Source organism: Condylura cristata, unplaced genomic scaffold (assembly GCF_000260355.1).
Source record: "Condylura cristata isolate star-nosed mole 26May11 unplaced genomic scaffold, ConCri1.0 scaffold00038, whole genome shotgun sequence".
In the NCBI taxonomy this organism is placed as follows: domain Eukaryota; kingdom Metazoa; phylum Chordata; class Mammalia; order Eulipotyphla; family Talpidae; genus Condylura; species Condylura cristata.
This window is the reverse complement of record NW_004567139.1, coordinates 6560862-6587295: the sequence shown is the minus strand read 5'-3', so window position 1 is coordinate 6587295 and position 26434 is coordinate 6560862. Positions and strand designations below refer to the sequence as shown.

General features: G+C 60.7%; 1 protein-coding gene across 4 annotated transcripts in view; it reads left to right on the top strand.

Annotated features, from left to right (window-relative positions):
• SLC39A11 (solute carrier family 39, member 11) overlaps positions 1-21574 on the top strand; it is a 212718-nt gene extending 191144 nt beyond the window's left edge. For all 4 annotated transcript variants that reach the window (XM_004693467.2, XM_004693466.2, XM_012733146.1 and 1 more), the window contains exons 8-10: positions 17883-17981; positions 19020-19178; positions 19976-21574. In XM_004693467.2, the coding sequence (XP_004693524.1) occupies positions 17883-17981; positions 19020-19178; positions 19976-20054 (337 nt within the window). In that variant the 3' untranslated portion in view covers positions 20055-21574. The remainder of the gene's footprint in view (positions 1-17882; positions 17982-19019; positions 19179-19975) is intronic.
• Positions 21575-26434: the final 4860 nt, after the last annotated feature.

Here is a 26434-nt window from a genome sequence, read left to right as displayed (position 1 = left end):
AGGAGGCAGGGCGGTGAGCAGCTGAGGCAGCAGCGGGGCCTCTGTGGCCTGGTAACCGGGAGGCAGGGCAGGAGAGCCAGGGGCCGCCAGGTGCAGGGCAGGGCCCCAGACCCGACCGCCTGTCCAGCTTTCCCGCCTCTAGCCAAGGACCCTGGACCCCAGGCTGAAGAGCTACTTTTGGCAGCCTGGCTGCTGCCGCACCGTGGGTTCTGTGAGCACCCCAGGGTGAGCTGTGCATCGCTCGGCCCGCCCTGCGAGGGCCCAGGCCACCTCCGCCCTCTCCTCTCCCTCGCCTTCCTGGCTGCTTCCTGAGCACAGGCACCAGCCCTCGGAGTGCAGGGCCGACAGGAGGACTCGGCCAGCCTGCCGGCTTTTCCTCCAAAGGGCAGATGGTGAACATTTTGGGCTTTGTAGCCGCAGCTGAGCGCCAGCCTGGCAGCCCTAAAGCAGCCCTGGGGCTTGACACCCATGAAACACATTTATCCACACAGGACAGGTTAGATTTGGCTCCCGGCCCCAGTGTGCGATCCCGGCTGTCGACAGTGGGGAGCTGTAGCATGTTCTTGAGCAGGGGAGTCGTCTGTGCTCTGGGAAAATGATGGTGGCAGCCATGGCCGCAGTGGGGCCTGGGACCGCTTCGCTTGAGGTCTTGGAAGCTACTGGACTCGGTGAGCAGCGGCAGCTTGCCCAGGTGACATGCTGTCTGCCCCACTGGTGGAAAGCCAGACCCTAGGGCCACCCAAGGAATGGCAGGTTCATTGATCTCATCTTTAAAATAACCTATTTTAGTAACACTTACCAGCTTTCCAGAGCTCTTAGGACAAGGACCCACCAGCATCCCGGCAGCCGGCTGCTTTCTGAGCTCTGTGCTGGCAGCTTTGCCAGTGTGCACATCTGTTTTTATTAAAGATGGGGGTGGAAGGGGATGGAAGGGAGGACGGAGGGAGGGAGCCCCCCAGGCCAGGAGCATGCAACGAGTCCAGGAGGGTGCTCAGTGGCCCCCGCAGCTGGGAGAAATGAGGTCGGTGATGAACCAGGTGCTCATGCGCAGTTGAAGATCGGGGTGCACCCAGAGCCGGTGGCCGGAGGGCACGGGCGTGGGGTGGGAGGTGCCAGCTTGTGGACCCAGAGTGGGGGCACTTTCAAAGGCTTTTTATCGTTTCCCTTCTAACTTCCGTTGGTGTCTGAAGGCTCCCGAATGTGAAATTGATTTCGATTCAGCCGTTTGGTTTCTGTCAGGCTTCTTGGCATGGGATGCAGCCCATGGATCGCTGACCGGACTCAATATCCGCGCGGCGCTGGGTGGACCCAAGCTGTGTGTAAGCCAGTACTTCTTGGCAAACAGGTCTGGCCTGAGAAAGCCGGAGAGGTCAGCGCCCAGTTCAGGCCGAGCCAGACGGCGGCAGGCAGCAGAGAAAGGCGCCCTGGGCCTTCTCGGGGGGCCTTCTCGCTGCTGCGCCCCGCCTCTCGCCCCAGCTGACTAGGGCGCCCTGTCCCGCGGGCTCTGGCATGACTCGTGCACCTCTTTCTCCCCTCTCCTTCACCCCGCCCCGTTGCATGGCGGAGGGTGCGAGTGGATTTACAAACACGCCCTGAGCACCAGTGCACAGATGGGCCCTGGGGATGGTGTGGGTGAGGGGGTGGAGGGTTATTCCTGTCGTTTCCACCTGTGAGGAATTCTTCCAAATGCCACGGTTCACTGTCGTGGCAGTGGACTGAACCTTGAACCGCTGAAATGGCGGAACCCCTGCGTCCTCGTGGCAGCCTGGGCCCCGGATCCACACGACGCCACCGAGGCCCTCCCCAGCCTGTGGGTCCTGCCGCCCGTACCCACCCCGACCCCAGGCCCCACCGTGGCAGTGTCTGAGCGCCTCCATTGCCAGCAGAAGCCCTGTTAGACTTGGGGAGCCAGAGGGGACATGAAGGATGCATCTCCCACGGCCGGGAAAGAGGGGGGCTGCCCAGCACATGGGTGGCGTGGCCTGGGTGGAGGGGCTGTCTAGCATGAGGTCACAGCTTCAAGGCTTCCAGCTGGGATCGCTCGCTGCACTCCACAGGAAGGAACTCGGCCCTCCTGGCCGCCTCTCCCTGCCCGGCGCCCTCCCCAGCGCCCCCAGCGCTTCCTCGTCCCTGGGCACCTTGCTCGGGCGCCTAGCGCGGATTCTTGTTCTGCTGGCGCCTGCGGAGCACAGCTTCCTCATTCAGAGGGTGGGAACAGGCCCCAGCAGGCCCACGAAGTTCTGGGCCGAGGCACTGTCTCCCTCCCGTTCACAGCTCACCGCCAGCACCAGTGGCTCCAGCGGCTTCAGGGCTCTCACGGGGCTGCTTCTGGTTTGCGACCAGCCTGCGCCGGTCCCCCGAGTCAGGGATCCGCACACCCAGAGGGGCCTGCTGCCGGGGCCCGACGGAGAACACACCCGAGTCCAGACCGGGGCTCTCCGGTGGGTCTGGGCTGGGGTGCTCCTTAGCCCCCCAACCTCAGCTTCGCTTGCACAAAATTGGAACAGTTAGACCACGCTGGCAGAGTGTGAGGCTCAGCTGGCTGCCCTGGGCACGCTCAGAGGTGCAAGATGCCGAGAGGGGACAAGGGTGTGCCGGGGGGTGAGGGGGCAACGCGTGACGGGCTGACCGGGACACGGCTAGATTTCCAGGCCACTCGGGGGACCCCTCGGCCCCTGGCAGGCGCTCTTCCTGTCCCTGGGACCAAGCCTGGTCCCCCACAGGACACGTTTGGGCGTTTCTAGCCTGACTGCTTGGACTCCAGCCTCTTTGCTGCGCCTCAGCGGCCTCTGCTTTTCCTGACCCTGGACGAGTCCCTGCCGCTCGCTGCCTGCTGTTGTTTCTCTGGGGTTCGAGCCTCTTTTTTGCCCTCTGCTGCTGCCCCTGCGCAGAGAGCCCAGTCCTGCCCCTGAGCTGCCCACCATCCAGCGCCCAGAGCCCCGCTACCTTCGCCACCCCCACCCCCCGCGCCCGCGCTCCGCCTGCTGCCTACATGCGCCCGAGCCCAGCCCGGCTCTCGGCCCCTGCAGGTGTGTGTGACCGCCGACGTGAGCGCAGATGATGCAGCAGGAGCCTGGGCTGGACCCGGACTCCGCCTCGCACGCTGTCCGGGCCGCCTGGGGATCATCTCGGCTGCTGCCGGCCTCAGCGAATAACCTATCGGCTCCTGAGGGGCGGGGATGAGAGCTGACCCCTGACCCGTGTCAGCTGCTAGCCCCACAAAGCCTGGCTGTGGCATCCGCGCTCCCGACGGCCACCCGGGCCTTCCGGGGCCTCCGCCTGCAGCGCTCAGCTGCGCAGTTGAAAGGGGCCCTGCAGGTCCCCCCCCAGTCTGGGCAGAGCCCAAGCTGCCTGGCCTCCGGGAGGGATCTGGGAGCTCCGTCTCTCCAGGGAAATGCGGCTCGGGCCTCCCTCCGGGCCTGCCCCGATGCCCTCTTCTGCCTTGAAGCTGCAGAGTAGCTTCCTGGTTGGTGTCTACAGAAAGGGGGTTTGCTCCTACGCCAGTGCAGTGGGAGCTTCTGTACATCAAGCCAGGGGTCCGGTTCTGTCCCATCACCCTACAGTCGGCCTCAAGGGAGTGACATAATCTCGAGATCTTCCTCGTTCTTTCAGGAGTGGTTTTTTTTTTTTAATCCATTCATCTGCCCTTTCTTCCCTCCCTCCCTCTTTCCTTCCCCCCCTGAGCCTAGTTACCCTGATGGGGAATTAGAAAATAAGCTGACCTCAGGGACCCCGCAGGAAGCGAAGTCTTTTTGAGAAAGCGCTGGCAAGTTGGGCGCATGCCAGATTTCCCGCCCTGGGCCGGGTGGCCACGCTCCCCACACCCCCACTGCCCTCCACCCGGATCAGGAATCCAACACCCGAGGCCAAGGGGGGGACCTGCCCTCCTGGGGGAGGCGCGGGCTGCGGGATGTCCTTTGTGCTTTGCTTTGCTTCGTGCCCCGGACACTTCAGCTCTGTCTTGGGCGCTGAGGTGAAGCTGTAGGTTTTAGGTTCCTCAGATTTGAACTTTGACCCCAAGACTGACTCATAAATCAAGCAGTTACATAAATTATGGACTGATAAGGGGGCCGCTGAACCTCCATTTGAGTAAGAGCTGTGGGTGCACATTGCCTCTCCATGGAGCCGGACGGGCTGCGTCGCCAGGGGGTCAGCGGTTCCCTCCGTCCTGGAAGCTAGAAGGCCCCGGAGGCTTTTGAGGGGGAGAGGGGGGGTCCAGCGAACTTCTCATGGTCCAGGTGAGAGGCCCAGAGGGAGCTTGCTGGGGGCTCAGCTGCTACATCAGTGGTCATTTGAGGAGAAGAGGGGCCTTTCTGTTCACAGTGTGGTAAGGGGAAGCATCAGCGCGGACCACAAGGCAGGGGTCCACTGCTCTCTCCTGCCCCACACCTGGTGGTCTCTCTCACGGGGCTAATATCCGCCGCTGGCCCCTCCGGCCTCCCTCCAGCCCTCCCCATGCCCGCGACGGCGGCTTCCCCAGTCCCTGCAGTGACCCTGGGCTGGCCGGACCCTGAACGTCTGCTCTGTCGTCGCTACACCCAAAGACTTTTCTCGAAGTTTCCAAGCAAGGGGGCATTCCTGGAGTTTCCGTCGTCCTGACTCACCCTCCCTCCCTGAGCGCCTGTGTTCCCTGCTCACTGTGTTCCCTGCTCACTTTTTTCCCATAGGAAAAAAGTGCAATAGGTTATAAAGGGTGATTCAGATCCGGAGCTCCCCCATAAACTTTCCATAACCCTGAAGGTACTTAAATCCTTATAAACTCCTCAGGTCTGCGCTAAATGGGCTTTTGTGAGCTGAACGGGCGTGCACCCAGCCATTTAGACAGAGCTTTATAGGAAAATCTGTGAGCTCAAAAAAGGTATAAATGTGTGGTATTCCAAATATGCCCTTCTCTTCGTCTGTTTATGGGGTGCAGGCTGGTGAATATGTTTAACCCTCTTCTCAGATGCATAAAGGAGGAAGCGGCTTCCACCTGACTGCTGGGAGTTCAAGATAGAGGAGGACTCAGATCTTTCTGAGCTTGAGCTCGGGGAGGGAGGGAGCCGTGGGGTGCGGGAGCAGCAGAGCTCCAGCTGGTCCATGTGGAAGGGGCGGGAGGAAACAGATAACAGCCCTCAGAGTACCAACAGCGCCCCAGCAGTGGTTCCTGCGCCATCGTCCACGTCAGCTCACGCGCGTGATGTTGGCTAGGGATGTTTTAACATTAGGGAATCTGGGTGAGGACACACGGGGAGTCTTTGTGCTGCTTTCACACCTGTTCTAGACGTCTAAAAATACTTCCGCATCGCTACTCCAGAAATGCAAGTGAGTTAATGACCTTATCCCATAGACCATCCTCCGTTGAGCCTCTCGTCTGTCACCCTGAATGTCCTTTAGAGACTGGGCTGTTGTTTGATTTGTCTGCTCTGCGAGCTCAAGGAAAAGCCGTTTTCCTGCCTCTTTTGTCTGGGATGCGCCCACCTGCGGCCTTTGGCAAAGCCCAGAGAACTGGCTGCTGTGACCAACTGCCCGCAGCGGGGGTGGGGGGCTGTTTGGGGAGGCAGGACCCTCTGCAGGCTCCTAGTCACAGAGGATGGTTCAGGCCCCAGGTGGCTGTTTGGGTGGGACCCGGCAGCTGTTGATGGGAAGGTGCCTCCTTTTTCCTGTTCTGCCCGAAATGTAGAACCTGTGGTCACGCTGCGGGTGCTGCTCCTTCCCCGCCACTCGCCACTGCCACTCGGTGGGAGTGCAGCCCCACCCTGAGCCCAGGGGGAGCCTGCCAGCTCCTGGCACTTGGGGAATACCCCCACCCACCCACACACATACACACTGGCATTCACTGGATCTGATAGGATCTGCCTCTGATAGTCAAGGAATTCTTTACAGTTACTAATTAGATCAAGAGAAAATGCTGTATCTTTCCAGATCCTCTGCCCGTTTTTTAAAAAATGTATTTGTTTATACATAAAAGAGCTGGGGTGTAGGTGGTGAGAGGATTCATCAGAGGCAGAGTGGGGAGCAGAACAGGTGCATCTTCTGAAACACACTGCTGAGGGGAGCAGTGGGGAGACAGGAGGGGTCTGCTGTGCCATGTGGGTCCCTCCCTGGCTGGGGATTGAATTTGCACTTCAGTGGCTACGGATTGCTTCATAGTGCTGAGACTTAACACTGCGCCCCCCTCTGCCCATTTTATAACCTGATTGCTTTTGTTGCTGTTGAGTTGCATGATTCTCTGTATATTTTGGATCAGTCCCATGTTGGTTGTGTGGTTATGAGTAATCCTTCTTCGTAGGTTACGGGCTCATCTTTATATATAGTTTATGCAGGTGGTGGAATACTACACAGCAATTAAAAATGAGATGTTGCCATTTGTGGTGATATGCATGGACCTAGAGGGCATTAAGCTCAGTGAAATGTCACACAGAAGAAGACAAACACTGTCTGATTTTACTCATCTGTTGAAGCTAAAGAAAGAAATGAACAAACAAGATAAAACAAAAACAAGCTCTCCGGTTATAAGAACAAAATGGTGGTTACCAGAGAAGGAAGCTGGGTAAAAGCTGGGTAGGGTTGTGGATGGAAAGTAGGCCTTTGGTGGTGAGATACAGATACCCATCTGAGCCCTAAATGCTGTTTTAAACCAAGATCAATTCAATAAAAAGGTAGGAAAAAAAGAGGGAGCGAGATCAAGACACTTGGTGCATGTCAGAAGCCAGCTGCTTCTATGAAAATACTACGAACCTGGACCTCTGCTGGCCTGGGGGTAAGCTGACCTGCTGGCCTGGGGGTAAGCTGACCTCGGTGCGATCACTGTGATGTCTGCGTTCAATCCTCTGGCTAGGGAGTGACCCACGTGGTGCAGCAGACCTCTCCTGTCTCGCCCGCTGCTCCCCTCAGGAGTAGATTTCAGTAGGCCTGCCTGTTCTTCCCCCCACTCTGTCTCTGGTGAATCCTCTCACCCCACTACCACTGGCCCACACCCCAGTTCTTCAATGCAAAAATAATAAAATTGAAAAAATATAAGAAAATACTGAAAACCTCTTTTTCTTGGAAAGATAAGTAACCCACACTCTTAAACAAACAGGGATCTTGTGTGTAGGCTGTGCCTGCAGTGGAGAATTGGTAATTGATGGCTTCCTGACATGAAATAGCTCTCCTCGCCTCAGCCTGAGATTGTAGGAAGACTTCCCCATGCACCCCGCACTGTTTCCACAGTGTGGGGGAGCAGCGTCGGACACACGGTAAAACCCCGGACCTCTGGAATCGGCAGACCTGAGCTGAATGTCCCTCGTGCGTCTTATGGGCTGATGAACTCGGGGACGACCTCTACCCTCTCCAAGTCTCAGTTTCTTCAGCTATGAAGTGGGTTGATACTGTAGGGTAACAGGAGAGGCTGTACCTCCTTAGCATGGCCCCCACACAGCTCAGTGAGCCACTCTAGTGTCCTCTGGTCTCCGGGCGTCTCGGTGGTCAGCACCAGAAGCGGCTCTGATTGGGGCGCTTCACCCACCATCTCGACTATTGCTGGCACGCGCCAAGCAGCAGGAGCAGACCCTCCCGGCTGATGAATCACCCAGCCCAGCCTGTGGCCCTGGCCTCACAGACAGGCACCCTCAGCCTCGCAGATGGAGAAACCAGGAACACGCGACTTCCCAGTGGCTCCGAGCCCCCGGCTAGCCAGAAAGCCAACCCGAGGAGGCACGGCCCGAGGAAAGGTGCCTTTCCGTAGGTTTTGTTCCCGCTCCTCGCCTGGCTTCCTCAGGTTGGGTCTGTACGCAGAGGCAGCAGCTGAGGGCAAGGGGCAGGTGGGCTGGGGGCCGCATGCTTTGTGCCGTCAGCTTCCACGGAGAGGGTGGGGGTCTCACTGCTGGGGGTGCTGGAGGTGCTGGCTGAGCTTCCTGTAACTAAGGATGAGAACGGCCAGACACCCTAACCCCTAGGTCTTCACCCACCTTCACCCACTCCTTGTAAGCAGCCCCTGTTTTTACAGGACATTGACTCAAAAGCTTCCTCTGGCAGCTTTGTTTTGGCCGTCCTGGCTTTTCTTGGCTATCAAACCCTTGACAGCCCTGGCTGTGAAACTTCTGTGGGCAGAAACCCACGGCACCCCACCTGCTTCACTCCTCCTGGCCTGGCATATATTGCCAGGCACAGTAGCACTCGAGAGCCCCTGACATTCATTCCACTTGCAAGGGGCTGTCATTTCTCTTTCTTCTAGGGGTCCAGGCTGGTTGTCAAGCGACGAGTCTGCGTGGGAACAGACAGCTCCTTCCCAGCCAGTCCAGGAGGGAGGGGGCTTGTTCTCACTACATGCAAGTAGCCAGACACTCCTCTCCTGGCTCATGGCTCCCGCCCACCCTCAGCTTGATGAAGCAGGCTGTTGGGTGACTCCCTAGAGGAGGAGGGGAGCAGGTGATGTTCCGCTTTGAACTTGGTCCACATGCCCCAGGGATACGTGTAGGAATAGTTAGGTCTAAACAAGGAACAGGGGCAAAAACTCACAGAGACAGAAGCTCTGCCCTGGGCGGGAGCCGGCAAAGAGGCCATGGGACAGAGACTGCCGTCGAAGGCTCTGGCGCGTATTTGCTCAGCACTGCACATTCAGTCCCTACGCTCCAGCGCAGAAGATTGTTTTGCGGGGAGAGAAGAAAGGAGTCTTTCAGCTGCTCTGACTTGGCCTGCACGGCTGTCTTCGCTAAGCAGCTCTTTTGGAGTTTCCTCGGAGCGATAGGTTCACGCAGCCCAGATGTACGCCGGGAGATGGCTTTGTGTTTGGCTGTCCAGATGTGCACAGCAAGGAAAACGAGCATCAGTGGAGGTGGAAGCCCGTCTCTGCAGCCTCTGGAATCTGGGGAAACCACAATGCCGTTCCTCGTATGGGAGCCAGCAACTGAGGACCGGAAGAGAGCTTTCGGGGCCCTTGACGTAACCCTGGTTCCCTGCCGCCCCCAGCGGCGATCTCAGGTCCCCACCCAGCCTGGGGACGCTCGGCCGCCCCACCACGTCTCCTAGGTGGAAAGCGAGCTTCACCTCGGATGTGAATTAACGGACTGTAGAAGACAGGGCCGAGTGCTGGCGTTTTCAGCGGCTTGCGGTGGTGTTTTGTGTGCCAGAGACCAGTGCCCTTGGTCCAGCTCTGCCCTCAGTTGGGAGTCCGGCAGGTGGGCCGACTGGACCACTCAGCAGATGAGGAATTACTAAAGCTATCGGGGCTGAACTTGGGTTCCCCGTTCAGACCTCCAAACCATAGGTCTGTGGAAACTGGCCAGGCCAGGAAGGCAGAGGCCAGAGCGCAGAGGCCTCCCTCCCCGCCCAGACCCTCGGGCGACCCCCTCCCTCGAGCATCCTCTCCTGGGGCCTCGGGCGGCTGAGCTACTTCTGTGACGTCTGACAGCGCGGGGTTGGGGTGCAGTGGGAAGAGGACGACTTCCTCCTCGGGAGGTGGACGGGACAGCAGCGGCCCGGGTGGGGGCTTCGCGAGCCTCGCTGCAAACCCCCAAGCATGTCCCCTCAGCTGCTGTCAAAATCTTTATTGCAAGGCCATGGGACACCCCCTCTCCCTTACCTGCCCACACCCCCCCTACACACACACACACACCAGGACCCAAATCCTGCCTTGGCATTTTTCTGTTCAAAAGTGTTGTTTTTAAAATTCTAAATACCAGAAGAGCCGTTAGCCAGCATTGCTGCTGGCCACGGACACGCACGCCCATTAGTAGACCAGAAGGCTCGGTGTGGCCGGTTTGGGGACTCTAGGTAAACAGGACCCCATAGTCTGGCCTATTTTGTGTCTGGCCCCTTTCAGTCCACCTGTCATCCCTGGGGTCTGGGTCTCCTGTGCTGCAGGTCACGAGGTCACCGGGAAGGAGCCCCGGGTCACTGTCTGCCCCCCGCGGGGACCGGCTGCATTGCCAGCGTGGGCTGCCGGGAAGCTCTCGGACAGGTCTTTGGTTTATTTTGTTTGTTTGTTTTTAGATTTATTTATTTCCACATACAAGCACTGGGGTACAGGCCAGAGATGCAGGGGGTGAGGCAGAGTAGGGAGCAGAACAGTGGATCCACTGAAACATACTGCTGAGGGGGGCAGCGGGGAGACAGGAGAGGTCTGCTGCACCCTGTGGGTCACTCCCTGGCCGGGGATCGAACTCGTGCGGCAGATAGTTTCATAGCGCTGTGCCCTCACCCCTTGTGCCATCAGGGAGGCCTGTGAATGAATCTGTAGCACTCTGCTCTTGGGGGTACACCTATCCCCAGGTGCTTTTTTCACCTTGGCGCAGGCTAAGCTGCCTGGCCTGTGCACAGGGTTGGTTTTAGTTGCTGGAGAACTTAGCAGGCCAAGGTCCCCTCCCTCAGGACCTGAGCGATCATCCCTGGTTGATCAGGGAGGCGGCTGGCTCCCCAGCTCCGCCAGGAGGGGTGTGCGGTGGTGGCCTGAATCACCCCCGGCACCGCCCTGCCTTGTGGCTTCCCTTCTTGGGGCTCTTCCCGCCCATTTCTGGGAGGGCAGCAGGCTCTCAGGGAACCGATGGGTCCATGCACCTCTCCAGCCTGTGGCAATAAGCCTCCCAGAACTGCAGGAAGGGGTGCGGAGAACTCCCTTGCGTGCTAAGCAGCTCCACGGAGCAGGCAGGGCTGGGCGCCCCGCGGGGAGCTCCAGCCCCTACCCACCTGCAGGCTCGTCAAACACCTCGACAGGCCGCCCGAGTGGGAAGCTGGTGATGTCATCGCCCTGCCCGAACAATCAAGCCTTTCATGGCGGGACGATAACATCAAAACAGTATGTAAGGGCCTGCCACGCAAGAATACACACGCTCACGGCCCCCGGGAGGATCTGAAAGCCAGGCTGCAGCAGGGCTTGTCAGGAATATGCCCGTCTCCTCTCATAACCGCCGGCCAGAGAACATAGCCTGGAGAGTTCGGCTGCGGCTGCAGGTTGCAAGGACGTGCCGATTCCAGAGGAATCCTACTCCCTCCTGCCCGGGGACGAAACCCTCCTCTGAGCAAGTCTGAGGTTGGGCTTCAAGCAGGAGGCCCCCATTGCACAACTATGGGGGGCGCCAGAGAACACAGCCTGCAAGGTGGTCCCGGCAGGCTCAGCAAGGAGGCTCCGGCACTCTGCCTTCAGAGAGAATTGTGGAGGCCTGGTGGTTCTGGAGTGTTCTTTGGGCCTTGAGCCCCAGGGCCTTCCCCACACAGCCCAGCGCCTAGGAGATGCTCCGCAGGAGGGCCGGGACCTCCCACGGCAGACCCCAGGAGCGGGTGTTTCCCTGGCTCATACTGGGCTGCTCTCTAGTTCAGACACTTGCCAAGGAAGCGAGCGTCCCTAAACTATAGTTCTAGTCAGTGGCTGTCCAATGATGTCCAATGATGATTGCCCTCCCCCCACTTTGCGATACTTTGCGACTGGACATTCTAGGTTGTTGCTGTGACCGAGTCCCGGATCCCCACCCGTGTCCATGAAGCCAAAGCAAGTCATCAGGCTCGAGGAAAGAAGGACGCCTGGTTGCTGACGGATGGGCAAGAAGGCGGCAGTCCTCCCCAAATAACAAAGGAGTTGAAGTTGCATGATTTGGGGGGGGGCAGTGCTGCCTCCCTGGTCAGCTAGGGATGATCTCCAGGGTTGAGAACAAGTTTCTGGTTTATTGGCTGTGGTCTGCACCAGGCACAAAGCCGGTGGCGTTCCTTGGCTTCGTGCATGTGGGGTTCATATGTGAAGAGGTAGGAAGAGGCTTTTCTTCCCGTAAATGGAGTTTTGGATTTCAGTTGTGGGGAGGGGAGGGGGAGAGGGTCCCCCTCCCTCAGAGTGCCCCTCCCTTTCTTTGCCTGTGCAGTTTCTTGACTCCATTTGACCTTGGAGCTCAGCGCAAGGTCAGACATTTCTCCTTGCTTAGACCGGGGCATCTGCCAGTAAAATAGTCTGTGGATCGTGTTCTGCTTTCTCTTGTGATCTAGGATCTGAAAGTAACCCTCTAACCCCCATTTCATGACCGTCCGAGGGGTAGACACTGGCCCGGCAGCACACGGGCCAAACTCCACTGCAAAAATGATTCGGCCCCAGAGGCCAAGCTGGCTGAGAAATGCGATGGTGCACGAGTCAAGACGGCGGCCCTGGTTCACGTGTCCCCATGGTCTGCCCCGCGCGGGGACAGGCCCCGGCCCCACGGCCGAGTGGACAGGGCAGCCGCGGCGGTGCTGGGAGCTGGGGCCGAGGGCGGGCGGCCGCCTCTCTGGGGTGCTTGGCTGCGTCGGCACAGAATGCGGGGTGCACGGAGCGTGAAGTGCCGTGAAGGCTCCCACGGTCGCTTTCCCGGCCGGGTCTCCCTAGGGGCCCGTCACTTAGCCTCAGTGTCTCAGTTTCCCCATCTGTGAAACGGGGAGGGATCAAGATGGCAGAGAGGGAAGCGAGTCTCTGCACGTTCGGCGCTCACAACCACGCCCGACACTAGAACACTCAGCGGCCGAGATGACTGTCATCATTTTTATTCTAGCCGCAGGACCTGGGGCTCGCAGGGCGTGGCTGCACAGACAGCTGGTTTCGGCTGCAGGTTGTCGCGCCCGGGTCTGTGCGCCCGGCATGCTCCGCGCTGCTGCGGGCTCTCCCAGCCCCAGCTCGGGGCTGGCATGGAAATGGCCAGGGAGTGGGTTTCGAGATGCTCCCTCCCCGCGGGGTTTGCTTCCAAAGATGGGGTGGAGGCCCTGGAAAAAACCCGTCTCGGCCTCGGGAAGACCCCTGGGGTGGGACAGGGCCTCTGTGCCCTCGGGTTTGCCCTGAGCTGACCGGGACACATGTCCTGGCCTGGGCCTCTGGGCTCTGGCTGACTCCTCTATGTTGCCCTTGACCTGAGGGAGGAGCGAAGGGAGGGCGTGTCCTCGCCCTTACACGGTGCCACGTCCTGCCTCCTGGCTGTAGAAATGTCGCCTGTCCATCCCCATCGATGACATGAGCCCTGAGCGTCACCTCTGCCGAGTGGCCACCGGGCCGTCATCAGTGCGCCTCTCAGCGAGGTGGCTCCTGCCCGCTGCCCGTGGGTCTCTGCGCGGCCTTTCCCACCTCTGTCCGACCGGCACAGCAACACCTCAAGGGCGCGTCCACACCCTGGTGTCGGTGCTGATGGCTTGGCCGGTCGGCAAGTGACTTTCCCATCTGTGAGCTGGCCTCGTTCTGACACAGAACCGTGAACCGTGATGATTGAAGCGGGAGCTGGTGCAGAGATTAGGGGCGAGAGGATGAGGTCACCGGGCTGAGGGGAGCAGGCTGGGGTCTCCTTCGGCACCTCCTTAACAGTCACGCCCACGTTCGGTGCGCCCAGACTGGACTGTGACCGTGGCCTGTGCTCACAGCGATTCGATCCCGTCCAAGCACCCAGCATGGGCACTGGGTGGCTGAGTTTCCTGAGGCTTGCAGCTCAGCACCCCAGGGGTGCCCCAGTCTGTGTGCCACACCTGCACATGTCACACCCACTCCCAGGACACTGAACCCGTCTGTCTTTGTCGCCTACCTTGATGGGTGATGAAGATACTGAGCAAGGGCCTGGCAGGACGGGCGTTGCTGACCTTTGACTCCGGGGGCTGAACAGGAGGCAGATGCAGATGAGGGGCAGCCCCGGGGGACCCGCCTCTGGCTGCCTCCAGGACACTAAGGTGCCCCAGGGTGGCCTTTCCTTCTGTTGGGGTCTTGGGACAGCTCCTGCCTGGCAGGCCCGGGGGGGGGGCAGGGCCTCGCGTGAGGGGCCCTGGCCACCTGCCTCCACAGAGTCGGCAGAGCAGGCGAGACACCCAGAAAAGCACACTGGGGCTCAGCGCTTCTGCCTCGTGCAGCCCGGAGCCGGCCCTTCCTGCTTCCGGGGGGGTGGCGTGCGTTGTTTCCTGTCTCCAGCTGTGAAGACGAGCCTCAGCTCACTAGTCCATCTGGCCCTGGGGCCCCTGGTGTCCCAGCTACTCTTGTCTGAGCACCCAGTATTTCTGAGGGGACCCAGCACCCCCCAGCTGCCTCCCCTGCCCCCCAGGGGTTCTGGCTGCCTCCTGGCCCTGAGTCTGAACTGCCCCTGTGTCCGGCCCCGAGAGCAGTTTCATCCCGGTCCGAGGCCAGCTCTCCCGCCCCAGGCCTGTGCTCCCTCTGGGCTGGCTGGGCAGCCGCGGGGCAGGACAGAGCGGCCGACTGGCCAGGCGGCAGCGGTTGGAACTTGCGCTGGACACTGGGAGTGCGGGGAAGGCCTTTCTTCAAAACAGAAAGGAAACCTGGGCAGCTTCCGGAACGTGAGTGGGCGAGTGGGTGAGCAGGTGCGTGCGTGGATGGATGCAAGCGACTGTCGAGCATCTTTCTTGGGCTTGCTTGAGATGGTTTTGTGACCAGACACTTAACTGCTGTTTCTGTCAACCGGCTGCGGTCAAATTGGCTTTTCTTTCAATGTCCCTTCACTTCAGGTCACCGTTTCCAAGAAGCTGCTGGGATGCCAAGTGATAGCTCACCTAAACGGTGACTTCTGTCCCTTCCTCCTGGCCTTTCTCTTCCACCTTGACACCAAAAAGGAAGTCATGGGAAATGGACTTTAAACACAGCCCGTGTCCCCTCTGGCTGCCTTACCTCGCAAACGCAGACCCCAGGGGAAAGGGAAAGAAGTCAGACCCCCCACCCCGCACCCCCCAGCAAATCCAGCTCCCAGGGGCCTCTCCCTTGTCTGCTGCTCTTGTCTCCAGGGTGCAGCGGCACCCAGGACGCCCCAGCAGGGACCCCTCCCTGTCACCTTCCTGCCCCCAGCGCTCCCCCACTCTCCACCTCTGCTACCCCACCCCGACCTCTCCGAGGCCCCTCTCTGGCTGCTTTTAGCCAGCGGTCACTCGCCATCTGGGCTCGGCTTGTCAGTGGAGTGGCCGCGGGCAGGGCGGGGGCCAGTGGCGGTGCCTTTGCTTAAGGCGCCTCCACCCCCACCCGCCTCCCTCTGCTGCCCCCAGTTCCAGTCTCCCTGGTGCCTGTGCGGCCAGGCGGGACGGACAAGGACAAAGCAGGACCACGCTCCTGTGTCCTCCAAAGGGGGCGCAGGGGACGCAGGGGCTCCTCCACTTTCGAGTCCTGTCTGCCCCCACATCCCCTGCTGGAAATCGCTCATTTGTGCTTCTCCCCCCCCCACCCCCAGTTTATGACGGCGAAGTGGACGCCTGCCAAGCCCCTCCGCCCTGCGAAGCTGGCGGCCAGTGCCCCTTGGGGGAGGGGGCGCCCCCTAAAGTTGAATATGCCCGAGAAAATGCTTCCTCGACACCAGGGTTCTTGACCTTGGAAGTGTGTAAGCCGAGGTAGAGGAAGTAATGACGGGGCTTGGAGCACAAGTTTTCAAATTCCGCGCAGGAAAACCGAGGTTCTTAAGGTGCCTGCCTGCTGGCCTCGTGTGTACCCCCACTCTGCTTAACCCGGCGGGAGCCGTGGGGAGTTAGATCACACAGGCCACCTCCATTTTGCAGAGGAGGCAACATCATCATCAGCTGCCTGTGACCATGTGGCCGCGGGGAGCGCACAGGAGGGTCTGGACTTCCTCGGCGTCCAGCCCCCCGGCAGCTGAACCGCCCCTGAACAGCGCCCCATCCCTGCCAGCCTTTGCGGGGCCTCACCGCTCGCTGCTGCGAACCGAAGCCCTGCCGTTCCCCACTTCACTCCGCCCGGTGTCCTGTCTCCCGGCGGCCTCTGCGCTGCTTCCCAGGATGCCCCCCAGCTCCCCCCAGCTCAGGGTCTGGGCACCCCGCCTGCAGGCTGCCTGACGCATTCCTAGGGCGCAGGCCCACTCCTGGCGGGCACCTTGGCTGCGTGCGGGGGACAGCAGGAAGTGGTGCCCCACTGGAGGTCACCTGGCCACCATGCCCGTCCTCGTGGGTGACCCCTAGGTTCCTGGTTCTCAGCACTGTCCGCGCGTTCTTAGAATCTGCAGGTCTGGGCCCGGGGCGGCACGGTTGACCCAGCCCGGGCACTGGCAGTCTCCGTGTGCCTGCACTGCACGCCAGGCAGGCTGAGAGCTGTGGCTGAACTCATGACTCCGTGCTAATGCAGCGATCGGGCGGGACCGGGGTGTGGGGCTCAGCGTCCACGGGCGCCCGACCTAGTGCGCACCTGACCGATGCCTGGGGGAGCCGCGCAAGGACACAGGACCGCCAAGTGGAGAAGGGCCGGGTGCGAGGGTGGGGGGGGTGCGTGGTCCAGCAGCCCCAGACGCCGGGAGAGTCCAGGATCACCCAGCGGGGCGGTGCCCTGCTGAGAACCGCCTGGCAGGCTCCCGAGGGTGTGGCACCCGGTGGCTGGAAGCCGCCTGGCAGAGCCGGGCAGGGCAGAGGTAAGGTGGTTGCCAGGGCAGAAGAATGGGGCTTCTGTGCTGCTTATCAGCACGCTGCTCCTGCACAGGATGCGGAGGAGGCTGGCTGCGAGCAGCCCGGGGCCCCAGACTTTGGACGGAGCCCCACCTCTGCCCCGCTGCTGGCCTGGGCTGCCACCCGTGGTAGCTGGGGTTAAGCCCGCGCCTGCCCCGGGGGTAGTGTGGGCAGTGGGCGCCGAGCCGCAAGGTGCCGGGTCCGCACCGGACTGGGAAAGGCCGCGAGACCGGCCAGAGGCCTTGACCTTGCTCTCCGCGAGGTCAAGAGAGCCGGCTGTATCCACTCAGCCTTCGCGGGCAGCGAGGATTTGGAGGACGAGCACCCACTGAGGGCCGGGCACAGAGGTGGGGCCAGGGCTGGGGCAGCAGCGGCAGATCCTGCTTGAGGTTTGCTGCTTCAGCGGGCGACGCAAGTGCCCCGGCTCCTGGAACAGGAGCCATGGAGCTGATGGTGGGAGCTTCTAGGGCAAGCTGCGTTTCTGCCCAGGGCCGGCGGGAGCTAGCACAGTGACCTGACCAGGCCCTGTGACCTGACCAGGCCTCTGTCCACTGTGCCACCCACGCTGGGTTTGCGCCTACACGGGGACCCAGATGCTGAGAGTGAGACTCGGCGCTGACCCTGAACTCGGCTCCCAGGGCCCCGTCGTCACCCCCTGGGCAGCGGAGGGGTCTGCCGGAACTGCTGCCAGGCGGCCCCCCGCCTCAGGCCCTGGCGATCAGGAGGGCCCTCCCCGGAGGGCCGGGACAGACCCGAGAGCCGCCCCTGCGTGCGTCCGCAGGTGCATCCCCGGCCTCTGCGTCGAGCGTGGCCGCGCATGTCTCTCTCGGGGCGTCTTGCCCCTGCGCTGTCCCTTCTGCGCTGACGTCCACCTGCGTGTGCAGCGGCGCTCAGGACGCGTCGCCCACCAACCCGCTGATTCTCTCAGACAGGCCTCGGTATCCCCAAAGTCAGGAGAAGGGAGAGGAGGGAGGGAGGGTCATGGGGAGCAAGACGGGCCCAAAGTGGGGCGCCCAGGTTAGAGTGGCACAGAGCCCGGAAGTCCCGGCCCTGGAGACCCGCGCCTGGGGGCACTGGCACGCCCGGCCCCCTCCCGCGAGGTTGCTGTAGCTGAGCGGTGCGTGGTCCCGGGCCGGAGAGAAGGGGCCGTCGCCAGGCTCTCTGCAGCCGCGGTCACGCTGCCGGCTCTCGTGGGGTGCTGCTGTCCCCAGGGAACCCCATCCTCGTCTGTGAGGTCTGGGGTGTGCAGAGCCCAGTGATGGACACCACGTCGTAGAGCCAGCTGGGGGGTTCCGAGCACCCCCCTTGCGTGCGCCTGGCACATAGGATCCAGTGACCGGGGCCCCAGGACAGCCTGAGGGTGGGCGGGGGCTCCCTGCGCCTCCCCGCCCCCTGCTGTGCTCACCACCTGCGCACGCCCTGACCTTGCTCCTTCCTCCACCTGTCACCGGCCTCGGGGGTGTCTAAGGCCACAGGATGGCGTGGCCAGCAGGGCCCTGTCTGGGGGTGCCCGGCCGGGGCCAGCCCCTTCATGCGCCCTCTTGGTCTTGCAGGAACTTAGCCATTGGAATTGGGATCCAGAATTTCCCGGAGGGCCTTGCTGTCAGCCTGCCTTTGCGAGGGGCTGGCTTCTCCACCTGGAAAGCCTTCTGGTAAGTCCTCCTGGCCTCCGCTGTCGGGGTCAGCGTGCGGTCAGCAGCAGTGGCCGTCCGTGCAGGCTTCTTCCAGAACAGCCTCTTCTGGTGAAGCGCTGGCCTCTCCTGGGCCTGGGGTGGTCTGCCGGCCCGCGTGTCATCTGGGGAGCTTGGGCGGCGTGTGGCTCTCCCACCCCCACCTCATAGCTGGGGGCTGGGGCTCAGAGGCAGGGAGTCTTGCCGAACCCTACTCGGAGGGACAGTGAGGTCCCGACGCCTTGTCCGGGTTCGCGTTCGACCAGCCTGTGTCTTGCCGGGCTCGGCTGTCGGGCTCAGGGTGACGGCCCGCTGTCTGCATTCCCGGGGCCCAGGGGGCTGCCGTTTCGGTCAGGGCGCCTTGATTCCAAGCAAGAGAGCCGCTCGTGTTAGCTTAAAAACGGGGGGTTTTATCCGTAGAGAAATCTCACCGTAGTCCAACATAGGGGTCTCAGGGACAGGCCCTGGATGTACATTGACTGGCCGGCCCATCTGTGGCAGGGGTGGGGACGGCCCTCCAGCAGGGGCCTGGGGGTGCAGCCCTGCAGACACAGCAGTTTCCAAGAACCGGCCCTCGGGGGCCAGCGGGACTGGTGCCCCTCCAGACGTGTTATTGGCCCGCGCGCCCCTGGGAAGCGCCAGTGAAGGGGGCCCCAGGCTGCGATTCCTTCAGTGAACCACCCGAAGGGGTGGGCGTCCAGGGCTGCAGCGGGGAGCAGGGAGTGGCTGCGAGCGGGCAGGGCTTTCTTTCCGGGCCCGAGGAGAATGTGCTGGAAGCAGAGTCGGCTGCGCGCACCACCTCTGCCCATGCTGAAAGCTTCAGAGCTGCGTGCCGAGGTGGGCCGCGAGTTCTGTCTCCACAGCGGCACTGACGGTGCTGGAAATTAGCCGCGAACAAAGCAGCGGGCGGCCTCTCCGGGACCCTCCCTCGGCCGGGGTCTCGGCTGGGGCCGCTGGGCCGGCGGGCGGGCGGCCTGAGCCGGGGCCTGGCTCCGGGCACGAGCTGCGTTCTCCCCGCAGGTACGGGCAGCTCAGCGGCATGGTGGAGCCTCTGGCCGGGGTCTTCGGGGCCTTCGCCGTGGTGCTGGCCGAGCCCATCCTGCCCTACGCGCTGGCCTTTGCCGCGGGCGCCATGGTCTACGTGGTCATGGATGACATCATCCCCGAGGCGCAGATCAGGTGGGCGAGCGAGCGTCCCCTCCCCGGGCCCAGCCCCCTGCCGCCTCTTTCTTTCCTTCTACCCCTCCCACGGAGCGTCCGTCCACCCCCTCCTCAGAGAAAGAGGACGAGTGGGCAGCGGCGAAGAAGTGGCCCTCCCTGCCCACCCACAGCAGCCGGCATTTTTGTCGGTTTTCATTCATTCTGATTCCGCTGTCTCTGTCTGTCTGTCTGTCTGTCGTCTTTCTATTCACTATCATCTATCATCTGCCCTGTATCTGTCGCCTGGCAGTCAGTCAATCTCTCATCTGTCAGTCAGTCTTTTCTTCGCATCTTTCTGGGGCTGCGCTAAGGGACGAGATGAGCTTCGCCAGCGAGAGCCAGCCTGGCCCCGGTGCTCACTGCCGGGCTGCGGCCAGGCGCGGGGGCCGCTGGGCGAGGAGGCGTCTCTTGGTTTTCATAGCACAGTGGTTTGAGACGCGTTCGCAGGGGCCGCGCAAATCCTCTCTTCGGTAAAGAGTGGACGCTCTTCATTGTCCAGCCGTGGGCCCCGGGGCCGTGGTCGTGACCTTGGGCACGTTCCTCCGGCCTCCACTTCCCCACCGTACCACGGGAAGGCCACGCTGACTTCAGGTGGCCGTCCTTGGGGCGACGCGGGTTCCTCGGCCTGCCGGGCCCACCAGGCCCCGCAGGCGTTTCTTGTCCACGTCCTCGCCGTGGTGAACGGTGGTCAGCATTTTCTGCCGGAGTCGACCCGCAGAGGGTGTTTTCAGCAAGGACAGCATCCCAGCTGACGCTCTTCCTTCCTTCTCTCCTAGCGGCAACGGGAAGCTGGCGTCCTGGGCCTCCATCCTGGGGTTCGTGGTGATGATGTCCCTGGATGTTGGCCTGGGCTAGTGCTGGCTCACGGGGACCCAGGACCGGCAGCGCCAGGAGCGGCGGCGGCGGGCGGCGGGGGGAGCGCCTGCCCCCCCTTCACGTTAGCACCCTTTTCCTTTCTCCCCTTTCCTCCCTTCTCTGATTGACTCTGATTATGACCATTTCTACTTTTTCTTTTGCGGGAGATACTGGTTTTAGTTGCAATTTCAAGGTGTCGCGCAAGTCCACACATCTTGCTTGGCCGCTCGACGGACGCTTTCTTCAGTGGGATTTCCGGGACCATCCGGATCGGGGAAGGTTCTGCTTCCATGCCTCCACGCTCCCCTGCTGGACTCAGGGCAGCTCTTCCGGGTCACCTGCGGCAGCAAGCCCAGGAGGGAAATGAGGCAGGACTGCAGGTGCTGCGGGCCTGACCCTCAGGACACCTCTCGCCGGCCTCTCCGAGGTCGGGGAGGGATCGGGCACGCCACGTCCCTGCTTCCCGAGGCCCCAGGAGGGACCGTCCCTGTCTTCCTGCAGAGGGAGATACTAAGCGCGCGGGAGGAACACAGGCGCAGGGTGGGACCTCAGCTGGTCTCTCAAGGCAGAGACAAGCGCTGTCGGCGTTAAGGGATTGAGGACGAGGTGAAGACAACAGGCAGAGGAACGTCCGTGGCCTGATGGGGCCCTGCTGAGTGTGGAGTCCAAGAGCAGAGCAGTTTGTCATAGTCTCCAAATCCCCTAGACAATTATTTTGACGAGCTTCTGGCCTTCATTTTTTTCTCAGAGGCTGGGGGACGCGAGCAGACCGCTGCGGCCCACACGCTTTACTGAGTTGTGGGGGAAACGGCTGCCGCGAACCCGAGTCAGTGGAAGACACTGGAACCCACCCTAGGTCTCAGTCCTCACCCTGTTGACCGCCCGGTGACTGGTGACCTGACCCAGAACCTCAAACAGCAGCAGCAGGCTTCCCTGGAGCTTGGCCAGAGAGCTTAGGACGAGAAAGGAAGGGGTAGGGAGAGAGATTTTTGAGTTTCCCTTCTACAGAAAACTTTGGCCACGTGAGCATTCTGAAATGCCAAAAGGGTGACTTGAAGCGGAGCAGAGGCCACCCACTCCGGCACACACAGCTTCAGCAGCGGGGCGACGAGACCCGTCTGCTCCACGCACAGCGAGGCCTGCCGTGCTCAGCCGTCAGAGGGGACGTGCACCTTGCCTGGGCTCCGCTGTGCGCTGGCCCGGAGCCAGGCTCCAGGCACAGGTCACCCACGTCTGCCCGCCGCGTTTACATGTTTCACTGCTTCGCAGGGCGGCACTCTGTGAGTGCGCTAAGACCCCACGGCCAGCTCTTGCCGGGCCTGGGTCTGTTCTTCCAAAGTTCTGAGCATCAACATTGAAGACACGTTCAAAAGTTTGGTTGGTCAAGATTAACTGGTTTGGTGGTTGGTGTGTGTGTATTTCTTTGTCTTTGTGTGTCGTTCTCCATAAGGCAGACTGCTTTCTGAGGGACGAGACCTCATAACTGTGATGAATACCAATAAAGGGCAGATTGTGGATGACCCGTGGCTGTGTTCGGTCTTTCTCAAAGTCGCTTCTTCCCAGGGTTGATAGAATAAGAGCTAAGGGAAGTGAGGCCTGACAGCCCCCTGCCCGGCCCCAGTTGAAGCAAAGGAAGACTCAGATCAGACTCATGGCTCTGAACAGCAGTGCTGCACCCCCTTACTTAGATAGAATTGAACGGAAAGCTGTCAGGGAGCTCACGAGAGCTACAGAAAATCAGACTGGGACAGGGGTCCGGGACCATGGCCCGGTCGGGTCTCATGAAACAGCCGCCTCACCGTCCTCCCAGGCAGATCCTTAGATACCAGACATCAGTACTCACCCCGCTCCCCCTGACGTCACGACCACCACGGGCAGGAATGCTAAACTGACCCGGGCCTAGACGGGACATGTAGCTGGTGGAGCCGAGGCCCCGTGCCCTTGAGCTGTCTGGTCCTGCCTCCTTCCCCAGACACAGGAACGGATCGAACGCGTGCCGCAGTGGCTGTGACAGCTTCGTGGTTCACGGTGCTGCGCTTTAACCCGCTGCACCACCAGGGAGGCCCCAAGGGTCTTTTTCTGAGCTGCCGGCACTGCTGAACGGGACTCGGCCTCGAGCAACTGAAGGTGGACACTTACCCTCTCAGGCTTTACCTCAAGAGGACTCTATTGCCCGCGACCGGTATGAGAAGTGTGGTGTGGGGCTGGACCTCATCTTGCCCAGGACCCGACGGAAGTCTGCCACGCTGCTGTGCAGGGGTGGCCGCTCCTTAGGTGAGGACCCAGCGCCAGGCACCTTTCTCCCCTCCTTGCCTCGGATCGGGCCCCTCTTTACACAGGAAGCAGGTGGGGTCCCAGAGGTCTTAACTAACCAGGCACTGTGTGGTGGTGGGGGGGGGCGGGGGCCCGAGGGGCAAGGGGAACCCGGCGTTGACTGCCCGGGCCACTCTCGGTCCGTCAAGCTTTGTGGGCCTTGTCCTGCCTCTCTCACTGCTAATAAGTCAGAGTTGACTCTGGGAGTTGGAAGCAAACAGGAGCCGGGGGGCTGTTTGCTCCCCCGCTTTCGAGAGCAGCAGCACCTATAGCAAAGGCCGCCTCCTTAGAAGGGCACAGAGCACCGCCAGTCTGCTTGACCAGAATCTTCTTAAGCCACAGGCCTGGGACCCAGCTCCCCCTGGGGTGTCCCCTAGCCAGAGTGCCTGGGCTCAGCTGGTCTGGCCACAGGTACAGGCTGCAGAGCAAGGGGCCCTGCCAGGTGAGGCTGGGCCGCCAGAGCTGGGCTCCTCCCGGGGCGCCACTGTGAGCCCGAGGAGCCTCCCAGTGGCCTTGGCCTCCCGGGGGCACCTGGCCGGGCTCCGAGGGTGTGTCTGGCTGCACGGCGGGGCGCCATGCCCGCAGCGGGGTAGGGAGAGGGCGGCACCAGCTTGGCACGCAACGGGCCTTGCTGCTGGACGCCTGCCCTGGCCCACCCTCGCCCTCATCCTCTGTTGCGGTGCCCGGCCACCACGAGGCTGGCCCCAGCCACCCAGGGTACCCGGGCCCTCCTGAGCCTCCCGTGGGCTGGTCCCTCCCACTGTTCCCCTTGAGGGTGGACCTGGGCTTGGGGAAATCTGAAGTTGATGCAATTTGAGGGGTGATCTTTGGGAAAGCAAATCCAAAAGGACTATTGTTGGGGGGAAAGGATGTCCTGAAGGAACTCTACAGAGTTTTGTGGGCTCCACCGCCTACTCCAGTTATTGAAACTCCCAGCAACACCAAAGGGAGGACTGCGAGGACCAAGGGCGGAGCTACGCAGGCTTCTGGGACTTTCTGGGATATATGTATATGCTTGCGTATATGTATATGTGTAATGTGTGTATATATACGTGTGTGTGTGTGTGTATACGCACACATATGGGAGCCATGTTGAGCTCTCTCTCTCTCTCTTTCTCTCTCTTTCTCTCTTTGGACCTCGTGGCTGGTGGCTGGTGGCTGGGCTCTTGATGAGCTTTCAGTGTGTTGTTGGAGTTCCAGGTCATTGGAACTGGTAGGATGCTCCAGTTAGCTTGTATCTCTCTCTCTCTCTTTCCCTGGGTGGGGGTGGGGCGATGGCAGCTGGACGGGGCCTGGTCCCCTCCGCCCATCCCATCCCCATCCCCTTGATGGTGCCTGAGCTGGCGGCAACTTGGTGGAAGAAGGAGCCTGCCTGACCACTGTCCCCCAAAGCTACCTCTGGTCCTCTGCAGCTTCTGATGGGGATGCTGCGCCTTCGGGCCCCCAACATCTTAGGGCCCTGGGCTACTTGCCCTCTGTTCCACGTCTTGGGTGGATGCCTCTCCTTGAGCCTCTGGACCAGTAACCCAGCAGCTCTGCACCCCACCCCACCTCAACCCAGTTAACAGACCGACTGGGACTTGTGTGGGTCTTTTCTGACCCAAACCCCAACCTGATGCACTATGGACCCCACAGTTAGTTAGTCTCCTGCTGGTCTCCCTGTCTAGCTGGGAGGGCATGGGTCCAGCCTGCTGGATGTTGCTAAGGATGCAGCCTGGAGTTTAAGTCCAGACAAGCATCTCCTCTCACTGATGCAAGAGCTATGGCCTTCAAGAGTCCCGGATGTGCCAGGGCGGAAGGAAAATACAGGACAAGCCCGGGGGAGGCTGCAGAGAGGGGAGCGCGACCCCAGCATCTGGGTTCCCCCTTGCGGGTCTGCAGGCGGGTCAGAGTTGCGCCCTCTCTTCTGACCATTGCCTGCTGCCCCGGGGTCTGCGTGGGTCACTACTGCACCCCTGCCCCGCTGTCTCCTCTGGGACACCCTGGTGTCCCATGGGAAACAACAATCACGTCATTTAAGAATAGTACTTAAGCTTATGCTTCACAGTTTTTCTTCAACGGGAATCTCAACATTGCTCCCTTTCTACCTTTTTTTTTAATGATTTATTTATTTATGCACAGAACTGGGGTACAGGCCAGAGGTGCAGGGGTCGTAAGAGGAGTCACCAGAGACAGAGTGGGGAGCAGAGCAGGCAGATCGACGAAGTACACTGCTGAGGGGAGCCGCGGGGAGACAGGAGAGGTCTGCTGCGCCCTGTGGGTCAGCTCTGGGGTGGGACTAGAACTCGTGCTGAAGTGGCTTTAGCTTTGTAGTGCTGTGCTGTAACCCACTGCGCCACCAGGGAGGGCCCCTTTTTTCCTTTTTCATTCAAAATTGCCTATAAAACTTAGGTGAAATTGTAAGAAATGTACATATTCTCATTTACTGACAGGCCTAGAATACAGGTCAACAGACAGAAGAGCACACGGCCTAAATGCTTCGTGACCTTGTCGATTTCGTCCTTCGGGACTTGGGTCATGTCTGGCAACTCAGTGGGTGCTGGGCCTTGTGGTAGTTCTATAATGAATCAAAAAAGCAGTCTCTAAAAGTCCCCCAGCTCCTGAGGGTCAGATCTGTGGGGTTAGCCAGGTCCTCTGCTGTCTCACGAGGCAGCTGTCCAGATGTTGGCTGAGCTGCGTTCTCCCCTGGAGGCCCTTCAGGGGAAGAATGTACTTCGAGACGTCCAAGGGATGGCAGGATTCAGTCCCCAGCAGTTGTGGAATGAGGGGTCCCGGCCTCTTGCTGTCAGTAGGCTAGCTCCTGGGGGTGCCTGCAGTTTTCGTGCACCCCCAATTCCTTAGCTCACGGGCTTTCCTAACACGGCCACTTACCTGCCAAACACCAAGCCGGCCAGGTGCGCTCTGGGCGCGAGAGGAAGTGTGGAATAACAGAATTGCGGGTGATACCTCGTCACCACTAGCTTGTTCTCTGGCTCCGAAACCTGGGTCTCATGGTTGATTTTGTGCATCAGCGGGCTTCCTTCCACTGGCAAGGGCAGCATGGTGCTGCAGGTGACATGTGGAGGTGACGTGGCTTTGTTCTCTCTGGGCACATGCGCTTGAGTGATGCAATGCAGGGAGGGGTGCGTGAGCCGGGAGGACATGGGGGGCTGGGACCCCGAGAGATGGGCTCTGCTGGGACCCGGGTCTTGCGCTGTCCTCGCTGATGGCTTCCAGAAGCCCATCCCCCACACTGTAGGCGAGGGCTACTCTAGGTGACCAGTGGCAGAAACTGGGGGGCTCTGAGTGCTTTGTGGGATCCTCTCTCACTTATCAGCAGAGTAGCCGAGTGAACAATCAACGTGCTCCAGGTTCAAGTTTCCGTTGCCCTGCAGGTACCCCGGCGACGATCAGGCAAAGACGCCTTCATTTTGGACAAGGCCCTTAGTTCGAAGCAGGGACTTACAGCGTGACTCCCAGCGACATAGCCCACCCAGTAACTATGCAAGTCATGGCCACTGGCTGTTCTTTGCAGGCCAAAGTTAGAAGGAAAAAGCACAACCATCTGTCTAGAACTCCTAGAAGTCTCCCAAGGATTCCTTAAATTATATCCCCATATATTCAAAACCTGGTGGCAGGCTGGGATAGTAAAGGCCATAACACTGTCTTATAGGTCAACATACAGCCTCACCTTTCTCACTTTGGAGCTGAGTGTAAGGGACACACTACAGGCGACCTGGTGGAGATTTGAATGCTTTATGTTCTGGAAGCCTGGAGGGGTCACGAAACCGCGTCAATGTGCTTCCCTAGGGCTGATTCCTGACCCAGTGGGTTCTGCCTGTTTAGGAGGGTGTGATGTAGGTGCGTATGTTTGGTTAATGCCCAGTTCTTGGCAAATGCAGATTCTTGGCAAAACTATTAGGTTGGCAGGTGCTGAAAAGTAAAATCCTCTTTTTTACAAATCAGAAAAACTGCGATGCCAGGCTCCTGTCATCACCCCTCCGGGCAGAGGCCGCATCCCTCAGCAGCCAAGGACCCAGGCCCGGAGCAGAGGCACTGGCGGAAGTCCCTCTCCCCTCGGGGTGGCC